This window comes from Anser anser (genome assembly GCF_964211835.1).
Source record: "Anser anser genome assembly, chromosome: 1".
In the NCBI taxonomy this organism is placed as follows: Eukaryota; Metazoa; Chordata; class Aves; order Anseriformes; family Anatidae; genus Anser; species Anser anser.
This window is the reverse complement of record NC_139720.1, coordinates 110,495,031-110,521,420: the sequence shown is the minus strand read 5'-3', so window position 1 is coordinate 110,521,420 and position 26,390 is coordinate 110,495,031. Positions and strand designations below refer to the sequence as shown.

General features: G+C 41.2%; 1 protein-coding gene across 1 annotated transcript in view; it reads left to right on the top strand.

The window, feature by feature from the left end:
- The first annotated feature begins 218 nt into the window (after positions 1-218).
- ADAMTS5 (ADAM metallopeptidase with thrombospondin type 1 motif 5) overlaps positions 219-26,390 on the top strand; it is a 48,467-nt gene continuing 22,295 nt past the window's right edge. Inside the window, exons 1-2 of the mRNA XM_083841452.1 lie at positions 219-1,318; positions 12,546-12,678. Of these exons, the coding sequence (XP_083697578.1) occupies positions 416-1,318; positions 12,546-12,678 (1,036 nt within the window). The 5' untranslated portion in view covers positions 219-415. The remainder of the gene's footprint in view (positions 1,319-12,545; positions 12,679-26,390) is intronic.

The following is a 26,390-nucleotide window of genomic DNA, read 5'->3' as shown; positions in this document are numbered from 1 at the left end:
CCCCTGCCGCTGCCGCTGCCGCTGCTGCTGCTGCTGATGGTGATGATCCAGTGACTACAGCAGAGAAGTGCAAGAGGAGTGGGAAGTGCTTAAACTTCTCCGCTTGCCGGCTCCGAGCCTCCTCTCCTCCTTTTCCTCTCTCCCCCCCTCTGCCTGCCCACCAGCAGCGATTTGGGATTTTCGCCTCTCTCTCTCCTTCCATGTGCTCCCGGCTCTTCCCTGCAGAGAAACACAAAGTTCACACGCGAGCGGCTTTTGTTGACATCCTTACCTCTCCCACTCACACTTGACTCGCGCTCGGGAGGGACACCTCGCCTCTTCTCTCTCTCTCTCCTCTCCCTCTCCCCCTCTCCCTCCTTCTCCCCGCGTTCCTGTTATCGCCACCGCTGCTCGCTCCGCCGCCGCCGAGCCAGGCATGCTGCGGGGGCTGCTCTCCCTGCTGCTGGCCGCCCAGCTGCACCTCGCCGCGGCCCAGCCGCCGGCACCTGCCGCCGGAGCCCGGCCGCCGCCGCCGCCTCCCCCGTCCCGTCGTGGCCCTCCCCCGGGGCCGCCCCGCGGGGCCAGCGGCGTCGTGCGGCGGCTCGACCCGACCTACGCGGGGGGCGGCAGGGCGGGCTACGTGCTCTACGCCGGCGGGCGCCGGTTCCTTCTCGACCTGGAGCGCGACGAGGCGCTGGGGCCGCGGGTCGGGGCCCCGGCGCGCTGCTCCTACCGCGGCACGGTGGACGGCAGCCCCCGCTCCCTCGCCGTCTTCAACCTCTGCGGCGGCCTCGACGGCTACTTCGCCGTGGGGCGCGCCCGCTACACCGTGAGGCCGGCGCGGCGCGGCGGGGAGGCGGCCGGCATCTACGGGGAGGGCCCGGCCCGCGTCCCCCACCTCTTCCGCAGGGACCGCTTCAGCTTCCAGGCGCTGCCCGCCCGCCACAGCTGCGGCACCCGCGACGCGGTGGCTGTCGAGGGGGCGGCGGGGGGCGGCCGGAGGCGGCGGCGGCGCCGCTCCGTCTCCCGGGCCCGGCAGGTGGAGCTGCTGCTGGTGGCCGACGCCTCGATGGCGCGCAAGTACGGCAAGGGGCTGCAGCACTACCTGCTCACCTTGGCCTCCATCGCCTCCCGGCTGTATGCGCACGCCAGCCTGGAGAACCACGTGCGGCTGGCCGTGGTGAAGGTGGTGGTCCTGGGCGAGAAGGAGAAGGGGCTGGAGGTCAACCGGAACGCCGCCACCACCCTCAAGAACTTCTGCAAGTGGCAGCACCAGCACAACCGCCTCGACGACGACCACGATGAGCACTACGACGCTGCCATCCTCTTCACACGTGAGGTAGGTGAACCTCAACAGCACGACATCTCCGATGGGGTGACCCGACAGCCGCTCGCCATCCCGCAGGTGTCTTGGGATGCTTGCGACGGAGTCCTTGGTCTCTCCCATGTCTGGAGGGCTACCTTGGAGCCTCACCTGGTGGTTGCCTTCCCACTCATGCCCTTGGCCTTTTGGTCCCCGTGTGACCAGCACCCAAGTGTACCACCGCCAGGGATGGATGAAGTGGGACCAGATACCTGGCACGTTGAGGCCATGTCTGTGCGTGTGCCCTCCCCTGCGAGGTTGTCCACACCGCGGTTCTGCGGTCATCCGTGTCAGTGTGGTGCTGGGACTTCTGCCAGGGTGGGGAGGTGGCAACCTGTCTGATCAGGGGGCTTGGCTGGCGCCGTCCAACATAACCCCGCTTGAGAGATGACGGCGTGTCCTTCCCTAGCAGGCTTTTCAAACCTCTCTCTGGGAGGTGGTCTGCGCAAGAGGCTGGCAGCGCTCCCCGCCCTGTGTCAGTCCCCACATGAACCCATTCTGCTGTTAGCAAAACTGCAGAACACCTTAAAAGTACACGCGACTTCCTTGCTGAGTGGGTCGACACGCTATTTCCAGCATGAAAGGGTAGCTCCGCTGCAGTGGAAGCCAGCAGCGCTTGTGGTTCGAGGCTGGGACGTAAATGCAAACCGCAGGTAAACAGAGCTGGAGAAGTCAAGTGAGTTGGGCTGCTGGTGAGGGGATGCAGCCTCTTTCCTGTTCCTCAAGTGAGAAGTGGGTGTCCTGAGCAGCTGCGGGTCACATCCTACCAGTCACCCACGCGGAGCTGTGCCTCGCTCCCTGCCCGGTTGCTAATTAACTGCATTGCCAGAGGTCGTTAAGGGACATTGCTGTAGTAGACATGTGGTAGAGTTTATGCAATGAAGTTCTTCTGTAAGAATATTCCCTCAGCGGTCTGGGTTTGGTGTTTTCTTTTTTTATTTTTTTCTTCCCCAAGTACGAAAAAAATAACTGCATGACTTTCCGTTAGTTCGAGCTCTCCTGCTTTTCTACATCACAGGAGCCTGCCAAAAAGGATGCCTTGGATGGTTTGTGGAAGGAGTTGCTCCAGAAGTGGGGAAAAAAAGTGCCTGGCTTGCTTTTATAGCTGTAAATAGTTGAAACATTAGGTTCTGTGTCAGTCAGGCATCAACTTGTGCAACAGGAGCCTTTTTTTGGCAGTTTAAAACCCATCAGTTCAATTTGCAAGCTTTCGTTTTTTTTTTATCATTACAATCTGAATGAAAGCAGGCTACCTAGGATGGGTCATACTGTTCTTATTTTTTGCTATAAACATCCTTTTTAATGGGTTATTAATTAAGCTTGGGCCAGAATCCATCACTCTTTCACTAAGGGGTGCGTTTCCCTGCCAGTATTCCAATTTATTTCCCTGGGTTTTCTTGTGATTCAGAAACTCTTAGGGTGGCAGACTGTCAATCCTAACGTTAATTATTTAATTTAGTTGGATTAACGTAGGATGTGGCTTTAAAGTGCACTTGCTTTACAGGTACTTATTTGTAATTCTTTGGATGGATGCCCTCGCACCAGAGTAAGAGTGTGCTGATCAGTAATCCACTTTCAAAGACTCCAGAGTAATGCATCTTTCACGCGTAGAGTTACTTCTTTTCGATGCATGTAGTACGTAAACTAAATGTCGCAGTGCCTGTGATCACCTTCCCCTCTTAAGATGCAAATACCATTTGTATTGTTGCTTAGGGACATAAGTACATTGCAAGAGAAAATCACAGGCCTCAGTTTGCCCGGCTTACATTTTAATGCATCTAACAGTGCAATCCAGTCTAACTTAATCTGTTTTAATGATTAGCTGCGTGCACAGGGACATTGTTTGGCATTGTATTTCAGTATTTGGCTCAATGAAACTACAGGACTGTAGTTTCTCTCTACATGTTTTCATGATGTTCTTTGTAGGGAGTCCACGCGATTGTTATATGCTTACAGTCAAAATGTCAACACGAAGCTATCTGCTCTTCCTGGAATGTAAACAAGAAAAGGGTTAAAGAATGAGAAAGGAGCAGAGATGTTTCCCGTAGAAAACAGCCACACTTTGAGCTAAAAAGAGATTTTTTCCAGTTTAGCTTTTCAATGAGAGTGGCAGCAATTGGCAGGAGGATCCAACTTTTACAACTATGTTTTGAATGTATGAAGTGCGTTGCTTAGCTACGAGACGCCAAGCCATGGCTGCGTGTTTTGATGGGCTCTGAATACCATCATGCTAATTTTTGAACATCCAGATGTCTTCCTCTAAATGGCTTGTTTTTGAGGCACGGAGTAAATGTGTGAGGTACATTTTCCATCTTTGTTTACTAACTGAGGCCACCTCGAACTTTGTGTCTCTGCGTCAACAGAATAATATTTGCAAATCGTTTGTCAGTCGAACATGTGTCCTCAGCTGTATGCAACTGTTTATGTGGAGCTAGAACCTGAGTTATGCATGCCTGTTGCTGTACAAGTCTCTAATATAATAATTATCTTTATCCTGTATTGACATTGACTTGGGTGTTATTTTGACACCAAAAAAGGCTCACTCACAGTTCAGCACCATCACTTCCTCCTCTTCTTTTGTCATTACTTGTTTAAAGATAAATGAATAACCATTGATAGACTAAGAATGCTGGCAGCTCTCCCTTATTATAAAATTAGTACTAGTGGTTCAAATCATTATCATCATCATTCATACTAGAAGTATTTCCCATGGAAAAAGATTTTTAGAGGGAGATTTACTCATTCTGGATTAAAACGTCTATTCACTTTTGGTCATAATTTAATCTGAAAAGTGTTTTAAAGCACTCATGCTGCAGAGTATAATAAATAGTAAATAAACATGAGCATGAGTTCAGTTTTGGGTGATACAGGTGACTTGTGTTAAAACTAAGGTAATGCTCTATATTGCTATCAGTGGGGGCACAGACCATGTACCTGTATCCATTAGCTGCAGTGAATCCCATGTTTACTCTGTAACAACCAGAAAACTACAGTAACGTCTGGTCATTATTATCACCTGTATAGGAGACTGCAAAACTTCAGTGGATGCAGAAATTATCTATTACTCAATATTGCAGAAACTCAGTCGGGCTCCACAGTGATTATTTTAAATTCCCCATATCTAAGTTTCCCAATCTGTTATTTTGACCCAGTATGGCCTGTATCAAGCACAACGGTGGTCTGACTTCTCAGTACTGAAATATAACAGAAAGGTAGTAATTTTCTGATAAATCCTGTGAGAGCCCTCATTAGGGCCGTATGGCCTTAACAACCTTAGAGAATACATGGAGCCCCTGCTGTTCAACTACCTCGTGGCTGAGTCCTTGGCAGGAGCTGTAAGTCCATAGGGCACGTGGATCCTCAGAGAATCCTCCACAGAATACAGAGATGCAAGGGTTCAGTCATCTGGAGGACAGGCAAATCCTCCACCCTGTGTGGCAGTAGAGAAACGGCTGCATGGTGGGAAGGAAGAAGAGCTTGTAAACCCCTGTTCCCCTAGAGATTAGCTCACGTTGTTCTCCGTGTCAGTGAAGTCAACAGCAAATTTCATCTGCTTTGGACTCCTTTATTGTCAACAGTTCTCTGAAGCTGGAAACAGGTTATCCTCAGTCTTCAGGTCTTTACCAATGCAGAAAATACGTGCCAGATTATTTGTCATAGTACAAAAACATATTAGTTGTGACTTGCAAACTGCACTTGAACTCCAACTGTTCTTTTCTGAGGTCCAGCCTGCTCTGTAATTATCCTCTAGAATTCTTCCAATCTATTTCATTAGTGACTCTTAGTTAAATTTCAAGTGAACTATTGAGTGCCCTTGGACAAAATCCAGTTCTCTTCCTTTCCTTTTCCCCCAACTCTGAATCATGTGAAAATTAAAACACATATTTCTCACAGTAGATACAGGCAATGAGAAAGAATACTTTCCTAAGTGCTTGCAAGTATCATCTGTGACAGTGCCATCAAGCCTGGCTCTAACACAAAGTTCATACTAGAGCCAAAGGCCACTGTCCTGCCTTTTTCCACACAGTAATTACATGGGTCCTGTGTGTGTGATTTAGTTTAACTGTCAATCGGACAGTGCTGTTGAAGTTTAACAGCAAGCTTTGGATTATCTCAACTCAATAGATAATAATTTAATTGAGTGGAGCACATGCTTTCTTTGGCTCTGGTTCTTTTTTTTTTTTTTTTTTCTTTTCTGTATTATCATTCCCTCACAATTATTATCCTGTATTAGTAAAATAGGTCACCGTACCAATTGTCAATAGAACATATTTCACTAATGATTATTTTTATTACTTTGAGGAAATTATAATGTGATATCGATCAGTTTTATAGGTTTTTCACCAGTTTTGTTCCAAATCTATTACTTTTAGATAATGTCCCAGGGAAAAATAAGGTGGGACATTTTATTTGTGTGGGAGAAGTAGTATGATTCACGCCAACCTACAGAAATTGTGTGGAGTTTCTGCACTAAAGATTTATGGGATAGGAAAGCTAAATCAAATACCAGCCACCTGTTTCACATCTGAAATTGTGTTTGCCCTTCCCCTCCCCATGCAAAGTGCAAAAGCTTTCTGTGCTTTTTGTCAATATATTAAAATAATCTGTGCTTTACATAATGATACTGCATTTTCTTTATATGCTGTAGGAATAAAAGTAGTTTTGTTACTTTGTCCATTCAGAGCACAAAGACTTAGTCCAGTTTAGACCATTTCTAATACTTCACTGCAGGGTGTCCTGGGATGGCAAGGGAAGAGTAAGAACATGTCTAAATTACCAGTAGGTCTCAACAGGACATCAGAGATACCTTGTATTTTCTTGAATTTCTCCTCACCTGGAATTCAGAAAGACTACTCAGTATTCAAATACGCCAAACTTATTCCTGTCTTTAACTCAGTAACGTGAAAGGAAGATGACTTCAGTTTTTAAGTTAAACTACTGAAGGAAAATATATAATTTTTAGTTTGTTAGGTATGGCAGTTATCGCCACTCCTGTGTTCCCCAAAAGTTAGCCAGGCTTCATTCTTTCCACTCAAAATATAGTAGGGGATGACAAAGCAGTGTCTCAGCAGGTCTGACTGGAGTGGGTCTGACCGCTTCACAGCAATGGCCAGGCCTGCTCCCTTATGCCCCTACCTGGATGTCCCCATCAGCCAGACCCAGCAGTTTCTCAGGAGGAGGACTTCTCACAACAGGCTTCCTCCAGAACAGCGTTGAACCATTTGGGCTTGTAAAGTCTCGCTTTTTAAGTGTCATAGTATCAGTTGAAGGGTAAAATAGACCGTTCCCTAAGTACTTTGTTTACCAGTTAGCCCTTGTTTCCAGTTTACCGTTAGTGGTCTGTCGATTTCAGTCTTGCACTCCTTTTGCCCTCCAGACATCATGCTCTCCTGGGGTGATACTGGTAATCCTTTCTGTTTGGATGAGCCTTAGTCTTTCTACTATCTTCTGTTTATTAACATTTGTCTCCAAATGTGCTGTTCCCTGTTGCCGCAACATTAATAAACTTTCACCCACTTTCCGGGGTTGAGCGCGGGAGGACGGATTTGTGGGTCCCGAGAACGGAGCGACCCCACCCTCCTTTTATAGGCCTGCGGTGAGAACACTTGTGCAGGAAGTTGGAAAGTCGTGTTTAATTCCTTCCTCTGCCTGAGGGATTTTAGGTCTGTATCGCCCACCTCCCAGGAGAGGTCCTTAACCAGTAGGTTGTAAGCTGTTCCAGGTGTTAAGGAAACTTTCCACCCCTCTGACCAAAGCTATGTCACTGTTTAGCAAGTAATTCAAGATACATGTGGTGGAAAGGAGAGAAATCATGACCTGAAGCTGCCGATTGGAGTGCACTGCTTCAAGCAAGAAGGCCTGTGTTCCCAAAGCGTAGGGAAGACTGTTTCTGCAATTTACTGAAGGGCTGTTGAATGTAAATTACAGAAGTAGTCTGAGGAACAGGGACCAAAAATGAGGTCCCTCCATCAAGTGCTGGAAGCACTAACTGCAGTCTGGGCTACGGAAACCTTTGGCACGTGGGCTGCAACAGGAGGATCCCTGACTCCCCGCATGCACAGATGCATGCATGACTTCATTGCAGACCATAGTCTGGTGGTTAGGGCACTTTTCTAAGAAACGTGCTTCAATGTGTCCTCATCCCTCAGAGGAATTTGAAGCTGAATCTTTTGGGGCAAAGTCTTTAATTGCTGGGCCATCGTAATGAAAGCAGAAAAACAAGCAAGCAAACAAACACAGAGATATAAAAGCTTTTAGCTGTGATTTAAAAGAAGGTGATGTGGAACCGTGTCCGATAATCCCATCTCATAGATACGGTCTGAGAGCATCTGTAGGCTGGGGTTCCCACAAAGGACAAAGGCTGAGAAACACTAAGTATCTGCGCTTTAGTATAAGCTAAGTGCTAAGCTGCTCAGGACTGTAAAACTGTGGTACTTTGGGGCCCATAAGGTCACAAGCTATAAGCCCCATGAAGGATAGGGAACTCAAAGACCAGGGGACACATGAGCCAGTTTTGTTCTTCTGCACTTACATTCCACCAAACTGTTTGCGTTGGTGCTTAAATAATGTTTTGGATCCAGTCCACAGGCTCTGGTCTAATATCAGGTTCCACTAAACAGTTTATTCTCATTTTTAAGGCTACTGCACAAATGAAAGAATTTCAGGTGTAATAAATGAGCTGTTTCAGCAGGGAGCCACAACAGTTATCTTCATTCACAACAATGCCACGTATACTTGGCTAACAGCCAGCTGTTCTTGATGTACTTACAAATGCCAAGAAAACTTGGCCTCTAATAGGCTGTCTAATTAACTACTAGTCTTATGATGTACAGCTCATTTTTCCTAAGTCATTCATTTGCCAAAGCTTAAGGCTTAACATCTATTGTCTCCCGTGTAGCAAATGCATTTCCTATTCATTCTTCTATTTTGAAACTACTGTAATCTAGATCCAAAGCCAGACTGCATTCCTTCTTTAGAAATATCAAGAAACTTATTCTTAGAAGTTTCTGCTGCTGTTTGGAGGCAATTAAATGAGTATTCAAATCTGAACAAGCAACCAACTTTTTAAATGGAAGCTACACACCATGGAGAAATAATTGTTCAAAACTGATTTTAAGCATCATGTGACTCACTGCTGTCCTAGTGCTTTAGCTGGAGTTTGAAAAATTAAAGAGATGCACACGGATTTTCTTAGATTACATCATTATATCAGGGCCTGTTTTTGAGAAATTGTTATAAAGGGAAATGAGATCTTTTAATGTCCCAGAAACTACTTTAGAAGAGTCTGAAACTGCTTTCCAAAACTGTCCAGGAAAACTAAAAATGCAGGTATTGATTCTGTTAACAGATCATCTGTGATGTCAAGGAGGTGTAAGTCAATAGAAACTTTGCCTTAAAGATCTAAATGAGTGGAAGTGTAAACAGGTGTGATTTTCCATAAGAAAAAAAACATGCTCTTGGGAAAGACTATGTAACTGGGGAATGAGTTAGGAAAGAAAAGACCCAATAGTAGAATTTTCAGAATATTTGTCTCAGAGGTGCCACTTGATACACTTTAATTGCCTGTGTAGTATGTACCATGGGATGTTATGAGAAGAAATATAGTAGAGTTCAAATCATACAGAGGCAAGAGAAATAATGAATAAGTGAGACTGTGAGTTGAGAACACAGTGGAGCCAAGCCCCGGATAATCTGCCTGATTATTGACAATGTCAGCATTAGTTTAAAAAGTTCATCTCGTGCAGTCACTGAGGACTGACATCTGCAATCAAAACCAGAAGGCTCTGTGCATGTTCTCTGTTCAGAGTTTAGTCACACACTGCTCTGCTAGCAGATGGGCAACCTGTAGACATCCCTCCAGTAACAACTTCATGCAAAGAAGCTAACACCAGAAAATATTTCCTGTCCCTGTTTCCAAGACCCTTTACGATGTTGCTCCACCACTGCCCAGCTGGAATTCAGTAGCTGGCTGCAGGACTACCCACGCCGTCTTGCTCAGCAGTCCAGATGTGGTCACTTAGCTGGCTGAAGGAAATGCAGTTTTACTCAATCAGCCCACAGCTTTCTGTGCACAGTGAAGATGTTCTCCTCTCTTCTCCCTTATGGGATCTCTGGTCCCACACCACCACCTTCCCGCTATCTGAGGACAACCATTTTCCAGCTGCCCATGGGAATGTTGCAGGAGCTAGGTAATAGGTGGGATATTCTAGGAGTGACCATTAACTAATAAACTCCATCAAGAAATTCACTTTATCTGACCTGAAGTTCAATTATATCTAAAGAAAGCAAAAAGCCTGCTTTGTTATGTCTAGACAACTATTACACAAATGAGCTTGAAAGTTACGAGTAAGATGTTGGGATGTTTGTATATGTGTCACACTCTGGGAAGTTATGGAAATGGAGGAACAGCAGTTTGATGAAGTGACTGGGCATGCAATATAGTGTAATGTCAGTAACACATAACATATGAAAAGTAACTGAACATTGTTATTTCCTTTCGTGGTTGCAAATGTGCAAAGCTATTTTTTTGATGTCTAAAGAAGGTGGCACAATACAAACCCATGCATAGCTTTGGAAATTTTTAGAGTAGTGTTACTACCCAGCCAAAAGTCAGTGTAGATGCTTATGATTAACAGCCCTGTCATAACTTTCCAAAATCCACAGATCCCATCAGAAGTAACTCTAAAAAAGTTTCTGAGATTGCCTATTTGGAAAGACTGTATTATTTTAATTATACTCATGTTGTTTAATCCAGATAGTCACTGTGAGGTCTGGTTGTGTCTGCTGGTATAGCTCCATAGCCATATCACTGGCTTAGTTTCTTCTTGTATACAAATGGAAATAAATCATGCACTGGCACGAGGCGTATGTGTGCTGATATAGTTGTACCATACTGGGAGTAGTCCTGATGTAAGCAATAAAGAGTAATAAAGACACCCTAGGTACAACCGAAGAGCAAATGACATAGAATCTGTATGTAGAGACAAGGCCCGAATTAATGTATTTTATACCATTCTTGGCACACTCAACATGAGAGTAGTTCAGACCTCCTCTAGTAAGTTGCTTTCTGTCTGATTTATGTGCTTTTTGGTGTTTGCATAAGAATTTCAGTTCAACTACTTGTGTGGATTCAGTTAAAATTGAACTACTATAAAGGTATCCTACTTCCTATACAGCTTACACTCATTCATTTAGACCAATTATATCACCATGAAAAGGTATTTATACTGGTACAATGCCCATGTGTTTTTCTGAGTTTTGTTACCTGAACTATGCTGCTGTAGGTAAACCACTTAAAATCGCCTTACATAAAATGTACCCTTAGGTTGAAAGGGCCAGGTTCAGAGTGGTGCATAGAGGGCTAAATTGATACAAACCTAAGCAAAACTAACACAAATTTAAGTATTGCATCTTCCTTGTTGAATATGCCCCAGATCATAGACAGTATACTAACATGACCTCAATTAGGGCCTTTCCGACCTTGGTCCAGAAATGCTGTAAATGATAATATTTGCCCAAATAAAATTTGAAAAACTATATTTCTTTCAGAGTACTTGGAAACGTGCATCCTTATTCTGTATCTTCCCATAACTGGTGCAGATTCAGAAGCAAAGTCTGGGGATCTATTTGGATGCCCAGGTTAGAGAGGGCTCTGACATAAATACAATTCCCTGCATATTATCTGCATTGCTGCGGAGAGGAAGTTTTGCTTAAGCCATACCTGCAAAAATTTGGGAATTGAAATATTTTTGAACTTTATTCCTTCTCTTCTGGTAGGACTGTTTTGTTCATTGGTGTTTTGGCATTTAAATCTCGACATTAAGTAGCACCTAGAGTGCACTTACAGAAAAGAGTTCCCAGACACCCAGACACCTGGAAGCTGGAAGAACTGATCAGAAGTTCTTGCTCCTTATATGTAATATTGCATGTAATTTGAGCTTGATTTTTTTATTATTTTTTTTGGTAAAGAAATATTCCCTCAAATTATCTGTTAATTCAGTGTTTTCTTTGACTTCAGTGGGACTTGAATGCATTTTCAAACTTGCATGCATTTGAAAGTGCTATAATCAGTGAATATTGTTGACCTGGAGCCTCATACAGGATATCTGCAGATGGATTAATTGTGAAAGGTTTCATTAAGAAATTCTTTATAAAAGGAGATCTGAAGGGAAGAACAGAGTCTTAAAAATGAAGGGGAAAAAAGTACTCTTTGATCATTTTGATAATAACATTTGATGATACTGTAATGCCTTAAAAATGACACTTTCATTCAACCACAATGAAAAATCTAGGAGTGCTCCAAATGTCATGGTACCTACTTTTCCTTTTCAACCAAAAAAAACCCTATGTACATCTGTCCATTCAAACTGGTATTCTTTCCTCTGCTTCAGCAGCCGTACTGAAAAGTTATTACTGACAATTAAAACCCTGTATGTCTGACCAAAGCTGCCTCTTTCAGTAGTAGTGGTATCCTGGAATGGAAAGAAAAAAACTAGTGCTACGTGCATGGTTTCTGGAGACACCCCATATCTGCAAGCAGAAAGTACGTGACCTAGCCATTGAGCTAGTAGGACTAGGAATCAAGGGGGTTTTACACTCTGTCCTGTCACTGACTTTTTAAGCAACTTTTGAGAATTGCTTAAATACTTGGTATATTGGGTAATACATTATTAATCATTGTACTACTTGACAGATGTGACATGAGGTTTAATATATAACAATCTAATTTCTTTAGGTACAAGTATAAGACTTGCCTTTTGAAAAGGAAGGCAAACTGTAGTTCAGGAACTGATTAGGAATATGAAACTTGCTCTCAGTGTCTGGGTTCACCTTCTGTAAATAAAGAGGATATTTCTTCTATTTCTATAGTCAACGGATAAATGTTTCTGTGGCATGTGTTTTGTGTACCTAGCTCAATGCAAGCTTGAGCATCTGTATGCAGAAATACAAATGTAAATAACAATAATTAATTATAGATCATATCCAAACCCCATTAAAGTCAATGAAAATTCTCCCATTGACTTTAGCAGGGATTGGATTGGGACATCATGCTTTTAAACTGCATTGAGATCTGGAGGTGAAAACTTCTTTTGCTGGTTTTATCCGGGTTCTGCTGTTTGCAAAAGGCTAGTGACTTTAGCCTATTCTTACCTATGGGTGTAAAAATTTATTTTAATGACTTTTTTTTTTCCTTCCTGGTCAGGATTTATGTGGGCATCATTCATGTGATACTCTGGGAATGGCAGACGTTGGGACCATATGCTCTCCTGAGCGCAGCTGTGCAGTGATTGAAGATGACGGCCTCCATGCAGCTTTTACAGTGGCTCACGAAATTGGTATGTAGTGCCTTTTCTGTTCGCTTGCCAAATCAAACACTTGTAACAGCTGCATTAGTAACCAAAATACTTTGCAATTAATTCCAGATTTCCCCTGGTCCAGATACTCGCTTGGGGATTAAGGCTGTATACATATGCACTTCAGGGTTAACTAATAAGGGATCAGAAGGCAAGTGAAGGCGCACAGTAGGTGTTTCCTTTCTGACAGTGTCGTTTTTAAGCAGTAGTCAGAGTGAAAATTCAAAGGCTGCTGCTACTGTCCAAAAATGTCAATACATGTCCCTCCAGAGAAGGCGTTTAGCTTATTGGCTTACCTGTTATAATTCATATTCGTTTAGTATACACAGTGGAAAGCAGCATACCTTTTTGAACTACTTGCATGCTCTGTTGTTATGAAACTTTCTTGGGAAGGTGTACTGCCTGCAGACAAGGCTTTAGTGGAAAAGAGCAGAATTCTAATATTTTTCTAATGGTATTGAAATTCCACCTTTATAGTAAAATGTGGTACTAATCTAAATCCTGAAATAAGTGAAGTAGTATTTAGGTGCTAAAGATTTGTTTAAAAAACTGCTTAACTTCAGTTAATTTCAGTCTCTACTTCAGTGCACAGCAATTTAATGTAGCAGCCTTACTTGTACCCTTCAGAAAGATCTAAGATAGAATTAGTGACAGAAGAAATTTTGTATTCTGGCATTATACATTCCTTGAGGGAGACTGCTGCCATCTTGCTTATTTTTAATTTACTAATGTTTCGTGACCTGTATTCACTGGAAATACATACGGTATGTGGGCTATTCATTTTGGTGAGTGAACAGCAATTTAAAAGTGGAGAACTTTCTTTTTTCTTTTTTTTTTTTTGACATTCTTGGAAGGAAATAACAAGGAAAGGAGAACTTTGAGAGAGCCAATTTCTGAATTGCCTTGTACCTCTTGCCAAACCAAAGTAAAGTTTGCTTTGGGAGTATCATTGCAATAGTTCAATTTTCAAGTAGCTAGCAGGTAGAGCCTAAGAGTTCTGTGTTTGCTATATACCTGGCTCAGCAAACAGAGGTCACCAAGTATGAAAAATCAGCTTGCATGTTAGTATCCAGGCCCTTCAGTGATTAGGGATACCAACACTACAGCTTACAGTGCCTCTAAGAATTGAGGTCAGAAGCTGGAGAGGGATCATGTGTTGCATGAAAATATAAAATCTTACAACACAAGGAGTCCCCAGACTAGATACTTAATTTCAATAAACAAGATGGTTTGGTAATAAAAGTAAAGCTCTCTGAAATTGCTAGTTTGGAGCATTTCGAGATAAGTACAGCAATACATCAAAGACAGCTTAACAACAGAAGAGTTTAGTGGCATCAAACCTGGATGACATAAAGCTGACAACTCGTCATGAATCTGATCTAGAACTGGGACAAAACGATAGATTGGCTCACTTAGTCTATCAAGCAGAGGCCGCCAGTCTGATAGAGGGACTGCTTGTATCTTCTGACATCCATAAATGATATTTACTGCTGACAGTTTGTGGGCATTGTCATAGTTGTCTGAAGGACTTTTTTGGGATGCTCGTGTTGTATTCCTGTTGTGTGAAGCCATGGGCAATGTGTCTGGACTGTCATTTTATCAACAATAGATATATGTGCAATAGATTAAAAATGAGAAACATAGATCAGTCAAGATAGGGATGAACAGAAAATATGCATATTATTAGTTTGAATTCCACTCAAAGAGAATGTAAACACAAGTGAATTATTTTTAGTAATCTAGAGGCACATTTTTGAAAAAGAGCCATTTTCATACCTTGGAAGTTTATAGGAATCCATAAAAGCTATAATTTTCAATGTAAAAAAGGCACGAATTGAAACAGTTCGATAAATAAGTACCCTAATGGACAAAAAAACTCTAGTTTGAGGTTGTTTAAAATAACATCCCTTTTTTTTCTCCTCACCATAAGATTTGAAGAAAGGAGGGGTGTCAAATCACAGAATGACCTTTGTGTGTGTGGCCTCAAGTGGGAGATGTTTGGAAGAAAACACAGCTAAAATTGCTTGAGTACTTACATTAAATTAAAGGTCAAAAAAGGATGAAAAATTGAAGTGTGGCACGGATACTCTTTAGTTAAGCACTTTGAGGAAAACCTTACTTTATTTTATTTGGAGACCACATTTCTTCTTCCGATCCAGAAGTCTTAAAGTTCCCGCTTGTCCTGTGGGTAGAGTGTAGTTTTAATTTTACAGCAGCTTAGTTATTCAGTGGAGTTCACCTTGCAGGGTAGGAGATGCCCTGCAAGACAGAGGGGATTCTCAGGACTCAAAGCATAAGCTGCTTCTTTTTGTCAATATGAAGAGCAAGGTGAGCTGCTAAGCATACTGGAGTCACTGTCTGCAGTTTTTTAAATAACTCTGCCATGTGTGCATCTGTAGTAGATGCAGCATCATTAGTATGGACTTGTTCTGAAGAAAGGCTGTGTGTCCTTACTTTGACTTCAAGGTGACCTGAGTGCTCCTGTTTCCTCTCTGAAGGATCCAAGAGCATTTTTGAGGATTGTGTTCTTTCCCTGGAAGGCAACCAAAGTAAATGGAACTGCAGCTCAACCAAACAGGACAATGCACAGCCCAAGAGCTCAGGTTGGATACATGCACAGGAAGCGAAAAAGCAGCCTGCTGCAGAATAAAGCGTGCTGCTTGAGTTGCCAGGGTTTCTACCACATTATGTATTAAATGTTTATTTTATTCCTTTTAGAAAAAATAGATGGATTTTGACTGGTGGTTTTTGAGGGGGAGAATATGAATGAGCAGCATAAACAGGCAAGATCTCTGAAGAGCTGTAAACAAAAGCACAGAAAGAAATAGATACAACCAAATTCTTAGTACACTGGTTAGATGACAATAAGATGTGAAGACCTGTCTATAAAGATTGACAAAGCATCTAGAACCCAAATCGTGTCCTAGTTGCATGTAGCAAAATCAGGAATAATTTCTGTCCAGTGTCAAGTGCATAAAATGAGGAAAATATAACAAAAAAACAGTACTAACAAGGGTATCTTGCGGCTTTGAAAGTGATAATGTGGTCTCTCCTCAGAATGAAGAGTAGCAGTGCTTACATCATAAATGTTATTTTAAAATCATAGCCTGTCAAGACATTCAGCCACTAATGGTAAATCCATATACAGTTATTTTCTCACAGGGGACGCATTGTTTTCAGTTTAGACAGTAGTAGCTTTGCTGTCACAAAAACAGTCTTTTGGATTCTTCCTTGAAATCATGAGTTCAACTCCATGTTGTGGCACAGAGATGTCTTATGGGACTTTAAGCAACTCCATAGTATGCCTCCATAGCTCTGCACTCCATAGCTTCTGCTCAGAACTGTCTTAGGCACAGCATATAGATATTCTCCAAGTCTTTGTTATCATCAGACTACGGACTATAAAAAGAAAAAAATGTTGCTTCATTATTTCATGTACTTCCCTGCATCACAGAAACATCTGGAGTAAAGTGTTAAAGAACCCATGATTACCCATGATTTCAACATTTATTTAACATTTTTTCATAGGTCAGTGCTGGCATACTGCTAATCCATATATCCCTTACTAAAATAACTGTCAGGAAACAAAAATAACTGATTTTAATTTTTACTCCAATACTCTAGTCTTTTGATAGATTTTATTGCTTTTATGATGCTGAATTATAAACCAGCCTGTGCATCCCCTAAAGATCTGTAGTATAACATCTTCGAAAGATACAATCAACCCATTTCAAGTTACGTTGAAACATCTCTCATGGTGGGATATACGCAATATATGACAATTCTCTGTTTAGAAGCCTGGTGTTGTGTTTTGTCATGCAGTAGCTTTCAGAAGGCTCTGATGACTTCAGCCCTTCCTATGCTGGAGTCCTGCATGCTTCAGTGCAAACAATCCACCAGCCTGGAGGGTGTATCATCTACAAAAACAAAATAAGAAGAGTTCAGGAGAAAAGAACTGGAGCTACTGCCCATTTTATCAATCGGTAATTGAGATACAGAAATTTGGTGACTGCCAAAGTCACAAGCTAAGTCTTAAGGAAAGCCAAGGATTAAATTTGCATCTTGAGTTTCAATCTACTCCTTAAACACAAAAGCATCCTTTCTGCAGTCTTTAAGCAGGCAAGACTCCAGTTTAGCTCAGAGAAAATTACATGAGTTTAATAACTTAAATTACATGCATCTTTATTCTTTCCATCAATCTTAAAGATTATTTTTTTAAGAGGGGATACAGAGAAAGCTCTGCCTTCTTGTGCATTTGACCTTTTGCAAAGTTCCTATTTCTCTGTTATGTAATTGTGCTGGCATGCTATTACTCCTTGTATCCTCCTGAGTAATATGGTTTACTGATCTTCTTTCCAAGTATTTTATTTTTAGATTATAGCTTAAAAAATTCTACATGGAACTAATTAAACCTCTGTTCATTAATTTTCTTTATCTCTAACGTGACTTTTGAGATAGAAAGACTAAAGGGGAGACATAAAAGCAGTCTTCAAATATATCTAATAATAGTTGCAAAAATTTACATAATAAATTATTCTCCATGTCCACCTGGGACAGCACAAGGGGTAATGACCTTTGCATTGCAGTAGGGGAGCTTTTCTTTAAGCATTAGCCAAAGTCATCTAACCATACAGACAGTTCAGCACAGGAACGAATTGCCTTGGGAGGCTGTGAAATCTCCATCAGTGGAGGCTTACAGGAGTCAGCTGGCCAAACAGCCATGGCTTAGGGGATGCTGATCCTACCTCATGGCGGAGGGATGGATAAGATGACTTTTCAAGGTCTCCTTTCAGCCTCATTTTTTTATGGTTGTGTGATGTTATTCCAGCCTCCTCTCCAGCTGTGTTACATAGTTGAACACCTAAAATCAAGGACCTGTACAGAAACTATAACTAGAGAACAACATTTTTAGTGGCAAATCTTTTTCTGTATGCCATCATTCTCTGGCATCTACCATCACTGAAGACAAAAATAACATGAATGCTGTCAACAAAGTGTAGTGATTTTATTAAAGAGCACAATTTTATGTAAGGAAACCATTTCAGAAGTGAGGTATCACTCCTGGAGTGAACTGAGGCAGTTCACTAAAATACATCAAAAATACCATTATACAGAGTTCTGAGTGGGGTTGAAAGTATTTCTTCAGGGCCTGAGCCTGAATTAGAGTTGTAGAAAGAGGGCCATGTATACCACATCTAACCTATGTAAACTTTACTAAAAAAAAATGTATGACTCTGACCCTTCTCCAGGAGAAACTGAAACCAAGAACAATGTGTATGATGTTTAAGTAGTAGTCTTGCTTTTGATGTACATAGGAGAACCAAAAAATACTCTAATTCCCTGTTTTACCACACGTGGTCATTTTATATACACTCAAAGTAATTAGATACAGAGTCATCTTTTCTTTGCCACTGCTGAACATTTAGCCCTTTGATTTCAAGGCTGTCAAGATAAAGCAGATAACAGAAAGCTTCAGACTTGACAAGTACAAATCTTTTGTAGCCTTTCATTTCAAGGGGGATACATTGCCAAGGGCACAGAATCTCAGAGGAACATGAAAAGATGGTGAAGGATATTTGACTTTCATATTATGTTTCTTTCATGACAGACAAAGTTTAGGCAAATATCCAGGTAATGATAATTAGGCAGAGTTGCTTTCTTAAAACAACAAAAAAGGGAGTGTGAGAGAAAGAGTGTAGAGTCATCCAAATCTACTCTGATGACATACATCAGCAGTATTATTTGATTCCTTCTCTTTGAACCTTTTTCAAGGTTCTATTTTAAATTCTGTTAGCAGCAGCACTTGATTTAGGCTCTCATCAACATATCCCCTTTGATTAAGAGAGAAGATGGGGAGTCAAAACTTCATGAGAGGTGAAGAGTAGGGCAGAAACTTTAAACGATGTTTCAAAACACAAGTATCTGATGTACAAAAGGGTGCTGGTTAAAAGTTTTGACTAAAAATTCCTCATTTGTCCAACAACAGTGTAATTAACTTCAGTTATATGCAAGGCATAATAATTGTTCCACCTGCAGCACACATGGTGATTAAATCTAGCATTTTTAGTGAAGCTGAGCCAGTTTGTAATGGCCTTTGTGTGGATAACTGGAGATAGGGAAGGAGGAAATTGGTATGATATGGAAAAAAATGAGTCCTCAGGACCTGAATATGCTTGGGCTTTTCTTTATCTACCATGTACTGCTGAGTCCGACTAGGTTAGGGATCTTTGCCTTCTCACCAACTGTGAAGCTATCCTGAAGAGAAGCAAAGGGGTTGAGGGCAAAATTCTATACCAGAGACTTCAGGAAGTGACTCAGACACAGCAGCAGCATTGCCTGAGTTTTCGGAGGTTTTCTGGTGTTATGTTGATCTTTGTATATGTGTAACCTCGTGAAGAATTGGATTAAACAGTGCGATGCTTTGAGAAGCTGCTGTGGATTCTGAAACATCATAACATGAAGCAAAATAGGTGGAGCAAAATATCAGTATCTGTGCAACCATAAGGGAATTGAGAATGAAGCAGGGTTTTGCCTAATGTTTCAGAACAGTCATTATCAATACAAGTTCACTTTGTCTGTGTGTGCCTGAACCCACAGTCTTCCATATTGCAGAATAAAGTAGGGATATTCTTTCCTCCTTGGCAGATAAACACTATCATGTAGTTTTTGTGAAGTCAGTACTCCAACCATATAGAGGAAGGCAGAATTACCCAAAAAACAGGCAGCAGGCAATGTAATGTATTCATTCTTCCACTATCTACTCTCCTGGAGTGCATTCATTTACAATGCGCTACAGCAAATTATATTCCTTGTGAGTTACTCTGAATGGGGAGACATGAAATGGGAATCACCACATCCCACTTCATTAAAATCTTGACTTCTCTTCTACATGGCCCATAGCATAGCAGATGTAGCATGGACCACATCTTTTAATGATAATTTGAGTCTTTGTGGTCGCAGTGGTTTCTATTGCCTAGTCTGCATTGCCTGGACAGAATCTTGCCTGCAAATTGTCTGTCTGACTGGGGTTATGTATCTGTGATCTCCCACAGAAGTCTGTTATAACAGGACATTTCAGTAGAAGTTTGTTTTGTGTAAAGTCTGCAGGACTGGTGTATGAATGTCTGATTGTGGCTTTTTTTATGTCTGCTCCTGAAAAGAAACTGCACTTCAGACTATTGTTTCTTTCAGTCCGAAGAATTCTTTTAAGCCAGAAATATTAAAAACTGCCTCTGGGCTGGGGATTTAAAAGAGAGAGTGATTTTTTTTTCCTTTCATAAGTGATGGATAGCAGTCAAAGAAAAAGAACATTGGAAGGAAAGTTCAAGTATGAAGAAAGGGGAATAGCCGGTTTTACATTCTGTGCATGTTTTTTGTAAGCTTGTGTAATTCAAAACACTGCTGTTTTGTAAAAAAAAAAAAAAAAACAACAACAACAAAAAAACCTTTATTAATTGTTATTGCTTAGGTTCATCATTTGTTACTCAAAATTCCCATGACTTCAAAAGGATTTCTATCTATGAGTGATACCAGTGTGCAGTTCTTAATGAGGAGCCAAGTACTTGCACAAATTGGAAAAACAGTGCATGCAGAAAGAAATGGCTTTATTTTAAAAGAGTTACTGCATGCAATCTGTTATTAGAAAAGGATAGAGCAAGAGGGTTGCGCAGAATGCATGGGGTGGTGATTAGACCAAGGAATGTTGAGCCAGGAGGTTCCTGAATCCTGATCCCAGGAGATACGGTGACTCACTGGGTAACCTTGGGCAAGTCACTTGACCTTCTGTTGTACCTCAGCCATCCCCACTGAAAATTAGGTGAAAGGCATGAGCTCACTAAAAAACACGTGCTTAATCTGCACTGAGCTTTTCTAAGAAAACAAATTACAATGGCTGTAGCATTTTTTAATGTGCTGTATCACTTTGCATGTGTGCTGTGGTCAAATTCAGTGCAAGAGCAATACTTTGGTATGCTTTTCAGATCAAGCTCTAGAGATCTTGGTATGTCCATAAACAAGGGTGTTCCCTCCAAAAGAATGAACCATCATGATTTACATTTTAGCAAAAGCTGACCTTTACTTGCCATACATTGGTGCTTTTTTTTTGCTTTCTGTATTACCATGCTTGAGATATCAATGAGATTATTGTAATTTTTGCACACTATTGACTCAGAGAACCTCTACAGATAGTCTGACAACATATTTTAAGAAAATTCGGAAATATCCAAACTTCTGTTTTGCTTCCCAGTGCTCCTGGGAGGAAAATATTTGCTGTATAATGTGCTTTACCACATTTCTAACATGGTTCTGATGTGCTCCAGATTTACCAGCAGAGCTCTTTGCATCCTGATATTTAGCGAGGACAGAAACTTTAGTTGACTTGCCATAAATGCTTTGGAGTATTCCCACCTTAATTCAGGAATATATACACCATTCCTACCAGATGCAGGAATTCTTTTTGATCCCATTGGGGTTATTCCCTGTTGGGCTGTAGTAGGTGTTGGCCTTCAGTAGTTGTTTGGGTAAGGAAGCTTGTGCAGTGCAAGGTTCACTATCAGGAATGCAGAAAGTGGAGGTGAACTAGGGTCCGGGGGCTGATGGCTGCTGCTGACTCTTTCATTTCTTGTTTGAGGATCTAAACAGACTGAGCTGTGCCAAGAGTCTCTTGCAGATTACATTCCAAAATATATTGGGGTCCAAAGTCTGCAGGTTGCCTTCATGCTGTTCTGACAGTTTACTGATGTAGTCACACCTGCTCTTACCTCAGGGAGAGACGAAAGGCTGTTAGGAAAAGCTGTCAGTTCTTCTAGCCGGTTGGTCTTTTGGCCATTTGGGAAGGGAACGATCTACAAGAAGACTAGCTCCTCTTCATTTGCATGAAGGGTAAACCCCTGCCTCTTCTCCATCTGTTTCTTTTACCATTTTGTGCATTCCTACAGCATAACTGAACTAAACACCATCCTGCTGGTAAAATTATATTATGTCATTTTCACTCAGTGGGAATTGTCAACACCAGTAAGATGCTTCATTAAGTAGAAAACATAGATGATCTACTAACCCATTCTCAATCAGTCATCATTTTACACAGCTGCTGGGAGCCCTTTTTCTTTTTTGAATAGCCTGGTTTGAAGTTCCCTAAATTTGGCATAATTTTTAAAAGCTTTCATTATAAAATTTGTGTTCCTTACATCTCTTAGCTTTTGCCCAAAGCTTTCACTGGAATTAATTCATGCTTACATAGAGGATCTCCTGAAGAATCACCTATAACCTTTACACTTTGGTTCTTATGACAAGAAGCACCCTACCAGTAAATGCCAGTAACTACCCTAATATCCTGAGTAATATGTGATAATACCAGCATGCTCGTGCATGTGAATGGGAAAGGGACAGACTTTTCAAGTAGAAAGGGAAGTGTCCCTACTTTAGTTCTTAGATCCAAAAGGATGAAGGGCACCAGTGCAGAAGTACTCTGTTGCTGTTACATCTGTACTAAAAAGAGCATACCTTGGAGATCACAGGTTGCTGTGATATTTTGAATTTTGATTGTTTCTAATGAGAAGCCAAAACAGTTTTAAGAGTCGTTGGAAGTTTGTCATATGTTTTAATCTGTTTTGAGTCTGGCAGTAATGCTTTAAAAGTAGAAGTTAGGATGGAGAAAAATTTAGGTTGTTATAAGAATTGGGAATTTTAGTTTCATAAAATTCTTTAAAATTTGTATTCTCAGTGTTTGTAAATATACATACAAAGTTAACAGGCAAATCAATATGGAGAAATAGAATTCATATATTTAATGCCATGAACAGATATTACCTTCACTCATGTCACTGATGGCTTATTTAGAAGCTCAGATCCAGACAATCAGAGTTCAATATTTTGGAAATTCTTCACTATTTCTTTTCTTATGATTGTTCAAAGATTTTTTTTGAAAATTTTTAAAGTAGCCAGAGACATTTACAAATACTTTGAGAAGCTTCTCAAAAAGCTTAGGTATGCTGTGTCTAGTGTCTACTGTCTAGTTCTCATCATGCATTAGAACAATGGCCTAATTTAATATGACAAAGTAGACACTTTTAATGAGGTATGTCCTCAGTTCACCTCATTTATCACCATGAAGTTTAGAAGTTACAGTGCACTCTAATTAAAGGTGAAGCCAGTAGCTTGACACTTTCCAGAAGATGACCCTTTTTCAGTTTCCTGTACTCTTGCCAAAGTATTTAGGCTGAAAAGTTCTGTGTTGAATAGTTGCCTGAGAAGCATTTCATCTTATTTATTCTGAACTACAGAGACTGTCCAGCCATTTCCAAGAGGGAGATTAATTTGCAACCATTTTATGGAGAAACTTGAAGCCTCTCTGCTCAAAGAAAAGGTCTTGAAATTTGGCTGTAAGGTTGCTCCTTGTTTATGATGGATATTCTTTTTTGTCCTATACAGAGGAGGAAAAACGAAAGGAAGTAAACCAATTTCAGTATGCAGTTCAGGAGTTAAATTCTGCATTGAGACAGTGCATCTCGGAGGCATTGTAGCTCAGGGCTGTTGAGTTTGGTCAGGGCTTTCCCTCAGCCTCAGCAGGCTGCTCCACTGCCAGGTCCCCAACACCCCAACATCAGCTGTGCTGATTCCTGCTCAGGGAGAGGTCCGTCCTCATTGTGCTCAACTCACAGGACACAAGAGAGGATGGTTGGGCAGGAGAGAAAAGAGTAAAGAAGGACAAAAACTACACCATCTTTAGGCCTGGAAGCCAGGAGCAAGCTCAAGCACGACGTACTCCCTGGCCTGCGCATGGGGCATTCACATTGCCCAGCTATAGGATATCGATGGTTTAATGTGCTGTGACCAGATTGCTCCGACAGCTAGGTAGCCTAAGCTAAGGTTTTTTTACAAATCTCATTGCAAAAGGAGCAGGGGCTAAAAAATGTGGGAAAAAAAGTTTTGATGTAGGATTTCTGTCAGTTATGAATACTGAAGAATGATTAGGCAAGAAAGGGATTCTTACAGAGAGTGAAGTTGTATCCTAAGTAAGAAGAGTGTTGCAGAGTGGTACAAGAGAGTGTTAATGTTAAGAAACTTGAATTCTGCCCTACAAGACTGAATACTTCATATCACTGAGTTTGGAGTAGTTCTCAATGATAGTACAAAATGTTGAGCACTCTGAAGAATTAGGCTCTCTAATTGCTGTTTCAGATCCAACTATTATTCATATCCTACACCAAAAATGCACTCTGTGACATATAATGTTACTCAGACGTACCTTCTAGAACTGTCCTCCAATTTTTGTTATTCACACAGAGCTGTTCAGTATCAAGTCCAGTGGCTTAAAATGAAACTTCTTTTCCACTAACAGAACCTCATTACTTTGTTTCACAAACATGCTGCAGTGAAGTAATTTCTTGCAGTGTTACAACTATGGGCCATCTTCGGACAATAAATACAAAAGCATTCTTCCTGCGACCTTTAAGCATACCAGCTGTCTCAGAGAAGGTTGCTATTGTGAGACTTAGGTCTAATCAATGTGGTATTTTCATGTTTGTTGGGCTTATTTTGTGCAAATATTTCTGTTTAATTGGTTGGAAATATATGCATATTCAAGTGGACAGATTCAAGTAAATCACAAGAAACTGGCTGAAACTCCTGAAGAACTCAGCAAAACAGTGTATATGTAGACCTGATCGAACTGTGGCACCACACTGTATATACAGGGGTACCTCAACAAAAGTTAGTGGATGAGTCTAAAGCCCTCTACAGTAAATGTTTGCTTATGTTTGCAGAATACTGATGAAACTTGCTACAAAGAGTTACGTAATGTCAGCAGAAAATTGTTCTAGTTATATTACTACTAGACATTTGTTGAGGTTCATTAACATGTCAGCTGTGTTTGTTGTTCTTCTCAGAGATGAGGTGTGACCTGGTGCCATTCACTGCAATAGCATGAATACAAGCATAGTGATAACATCGTATATAAAGGCAGCCAAAACCAACACCATCTTCACGTTTCCTGAAGATATTCATTGCCAGCATATTAAGACTTTGGCAAAGTTGGAGGTAGCCCTCATTGGCACAGTAACTGCTGATTCATTAAATGTTTAGCCTGTGACACCCGGAGAATTTGTTTGAAGTTAGAAGTGATGCACTGATTATTTGGTTACTTTGTCAGAGAAATGTGTCTGTTTGAAATAATAGTCCTACTAGTGAATTCTTTTGCTCAACACCAGCTTTTGGCTTAAATAAAACAAAGATGTCATCTCTTCAGAGCAGGTATTTTTATAATGCTATATCAGATTGAAACTTGACGTGTACCTGCTGACATTCAGCCTGTGTGACAATGCAAAATAAAAGTAGCGTTATTTGGCCCATATATAATAAGTATCACCAGAGGAAAGTGTTTTTACCTATAAGAAAATAATAGTCCTGAATCTAGCATATGAAACATATGAGTAATTAGACATGCCTTTCGTATGAAAGTTTGAATCACTGTGTTCTTGTGGGAATATATTTGTGGGTGCTACAGTGCAGCATGGCAATAGCAAATAGCAGCAAGGAAAGGAAAGGGTATTGATTATTTGACTCTTATCACCATTAACCCAGGTAGCTTGAATAAATTCTAGATATCATGTATAATTGTACAGGGCCTTTTCTTCAAATAGTAGCTGTAGTTGATTGATATTGGTTAATTGATGGTTAGACCAGATGATCTTGAAGGTCTTTTCCCACCTTAATGATTCTATGATTCTATGATAATGTGTGCACAGCAGAAGAGAGGAAAAAAAGAGAAATGCTCTCTTCGTTCTCCTTCTCACCTCCCCTCCAGTGCGGATTCAGTAGCTGTGGAAGTAAGACTGGCTGCTCTTTGTCATCACTGGTTGAACTGAAATGACAGATCAAGGTCCTCTTGTCACATCTCTTGTAGTTCCATCCTTAGGTCAGGAACCCAGCATCACTGGGAGTAAGGCTGCCAGAAACCATGATGTCTGGTCTTCTGCAACCTTACCACATATTTCTGGTCAGATAGCTACTTTCCTAATCTCAAGTATGGCTAGACAGTGAGTTTTGCCTCCTCTTTCCTCTTGGCTTCTCTCCAAAAGCAGATGATAACAACATATCAGAAAATTTATATAAGGCAAATAGATATTTACTGATATTCTGCTTTTTCCAGTCTGTATTGTAGGCATTGTAATTATTATTATTGTTGTCATGGCTATTACTGTGGATATCAGAGTATGATATTCTGCCATCAGTGTTCCAACTTTTGCCACCTTTAAGCTAGGGTACAGCAGTTATACCAAAGCATAAAACTATGTCAGATTTATTCCTCTGCAGTGGCTGTGATGGGCTGGTGGTCTTTGCCTTTATTGTTAAAGACCTCTTGGTCAAACTCTGGATGTCCAACTAGCCATCTCCTGGGCTGCATTGAAGACTGTGAATGTTAAGTTCAGGCTTGAGCTCCCTCCAGCTTTGGTATCCATTCAGTCTTCTACCTCTTGGATAGTAAATTGGCAATGAGATAATCCATTCTGGTCATGGAAATGTTAAACGGGATGTTTACAGAGGGTACAAAGTGGGTTGCCTACAATCTGTTATTGTTGCCCAAAGGCTAGAGAAGGTAGGGATCTTTGAACTACAGTGAAAGTTGCTGCCACACTTACAGGAAATAATCTATCACTGGAATGAACTCTACCAGATATTCAGGATTTTTGCAAGTT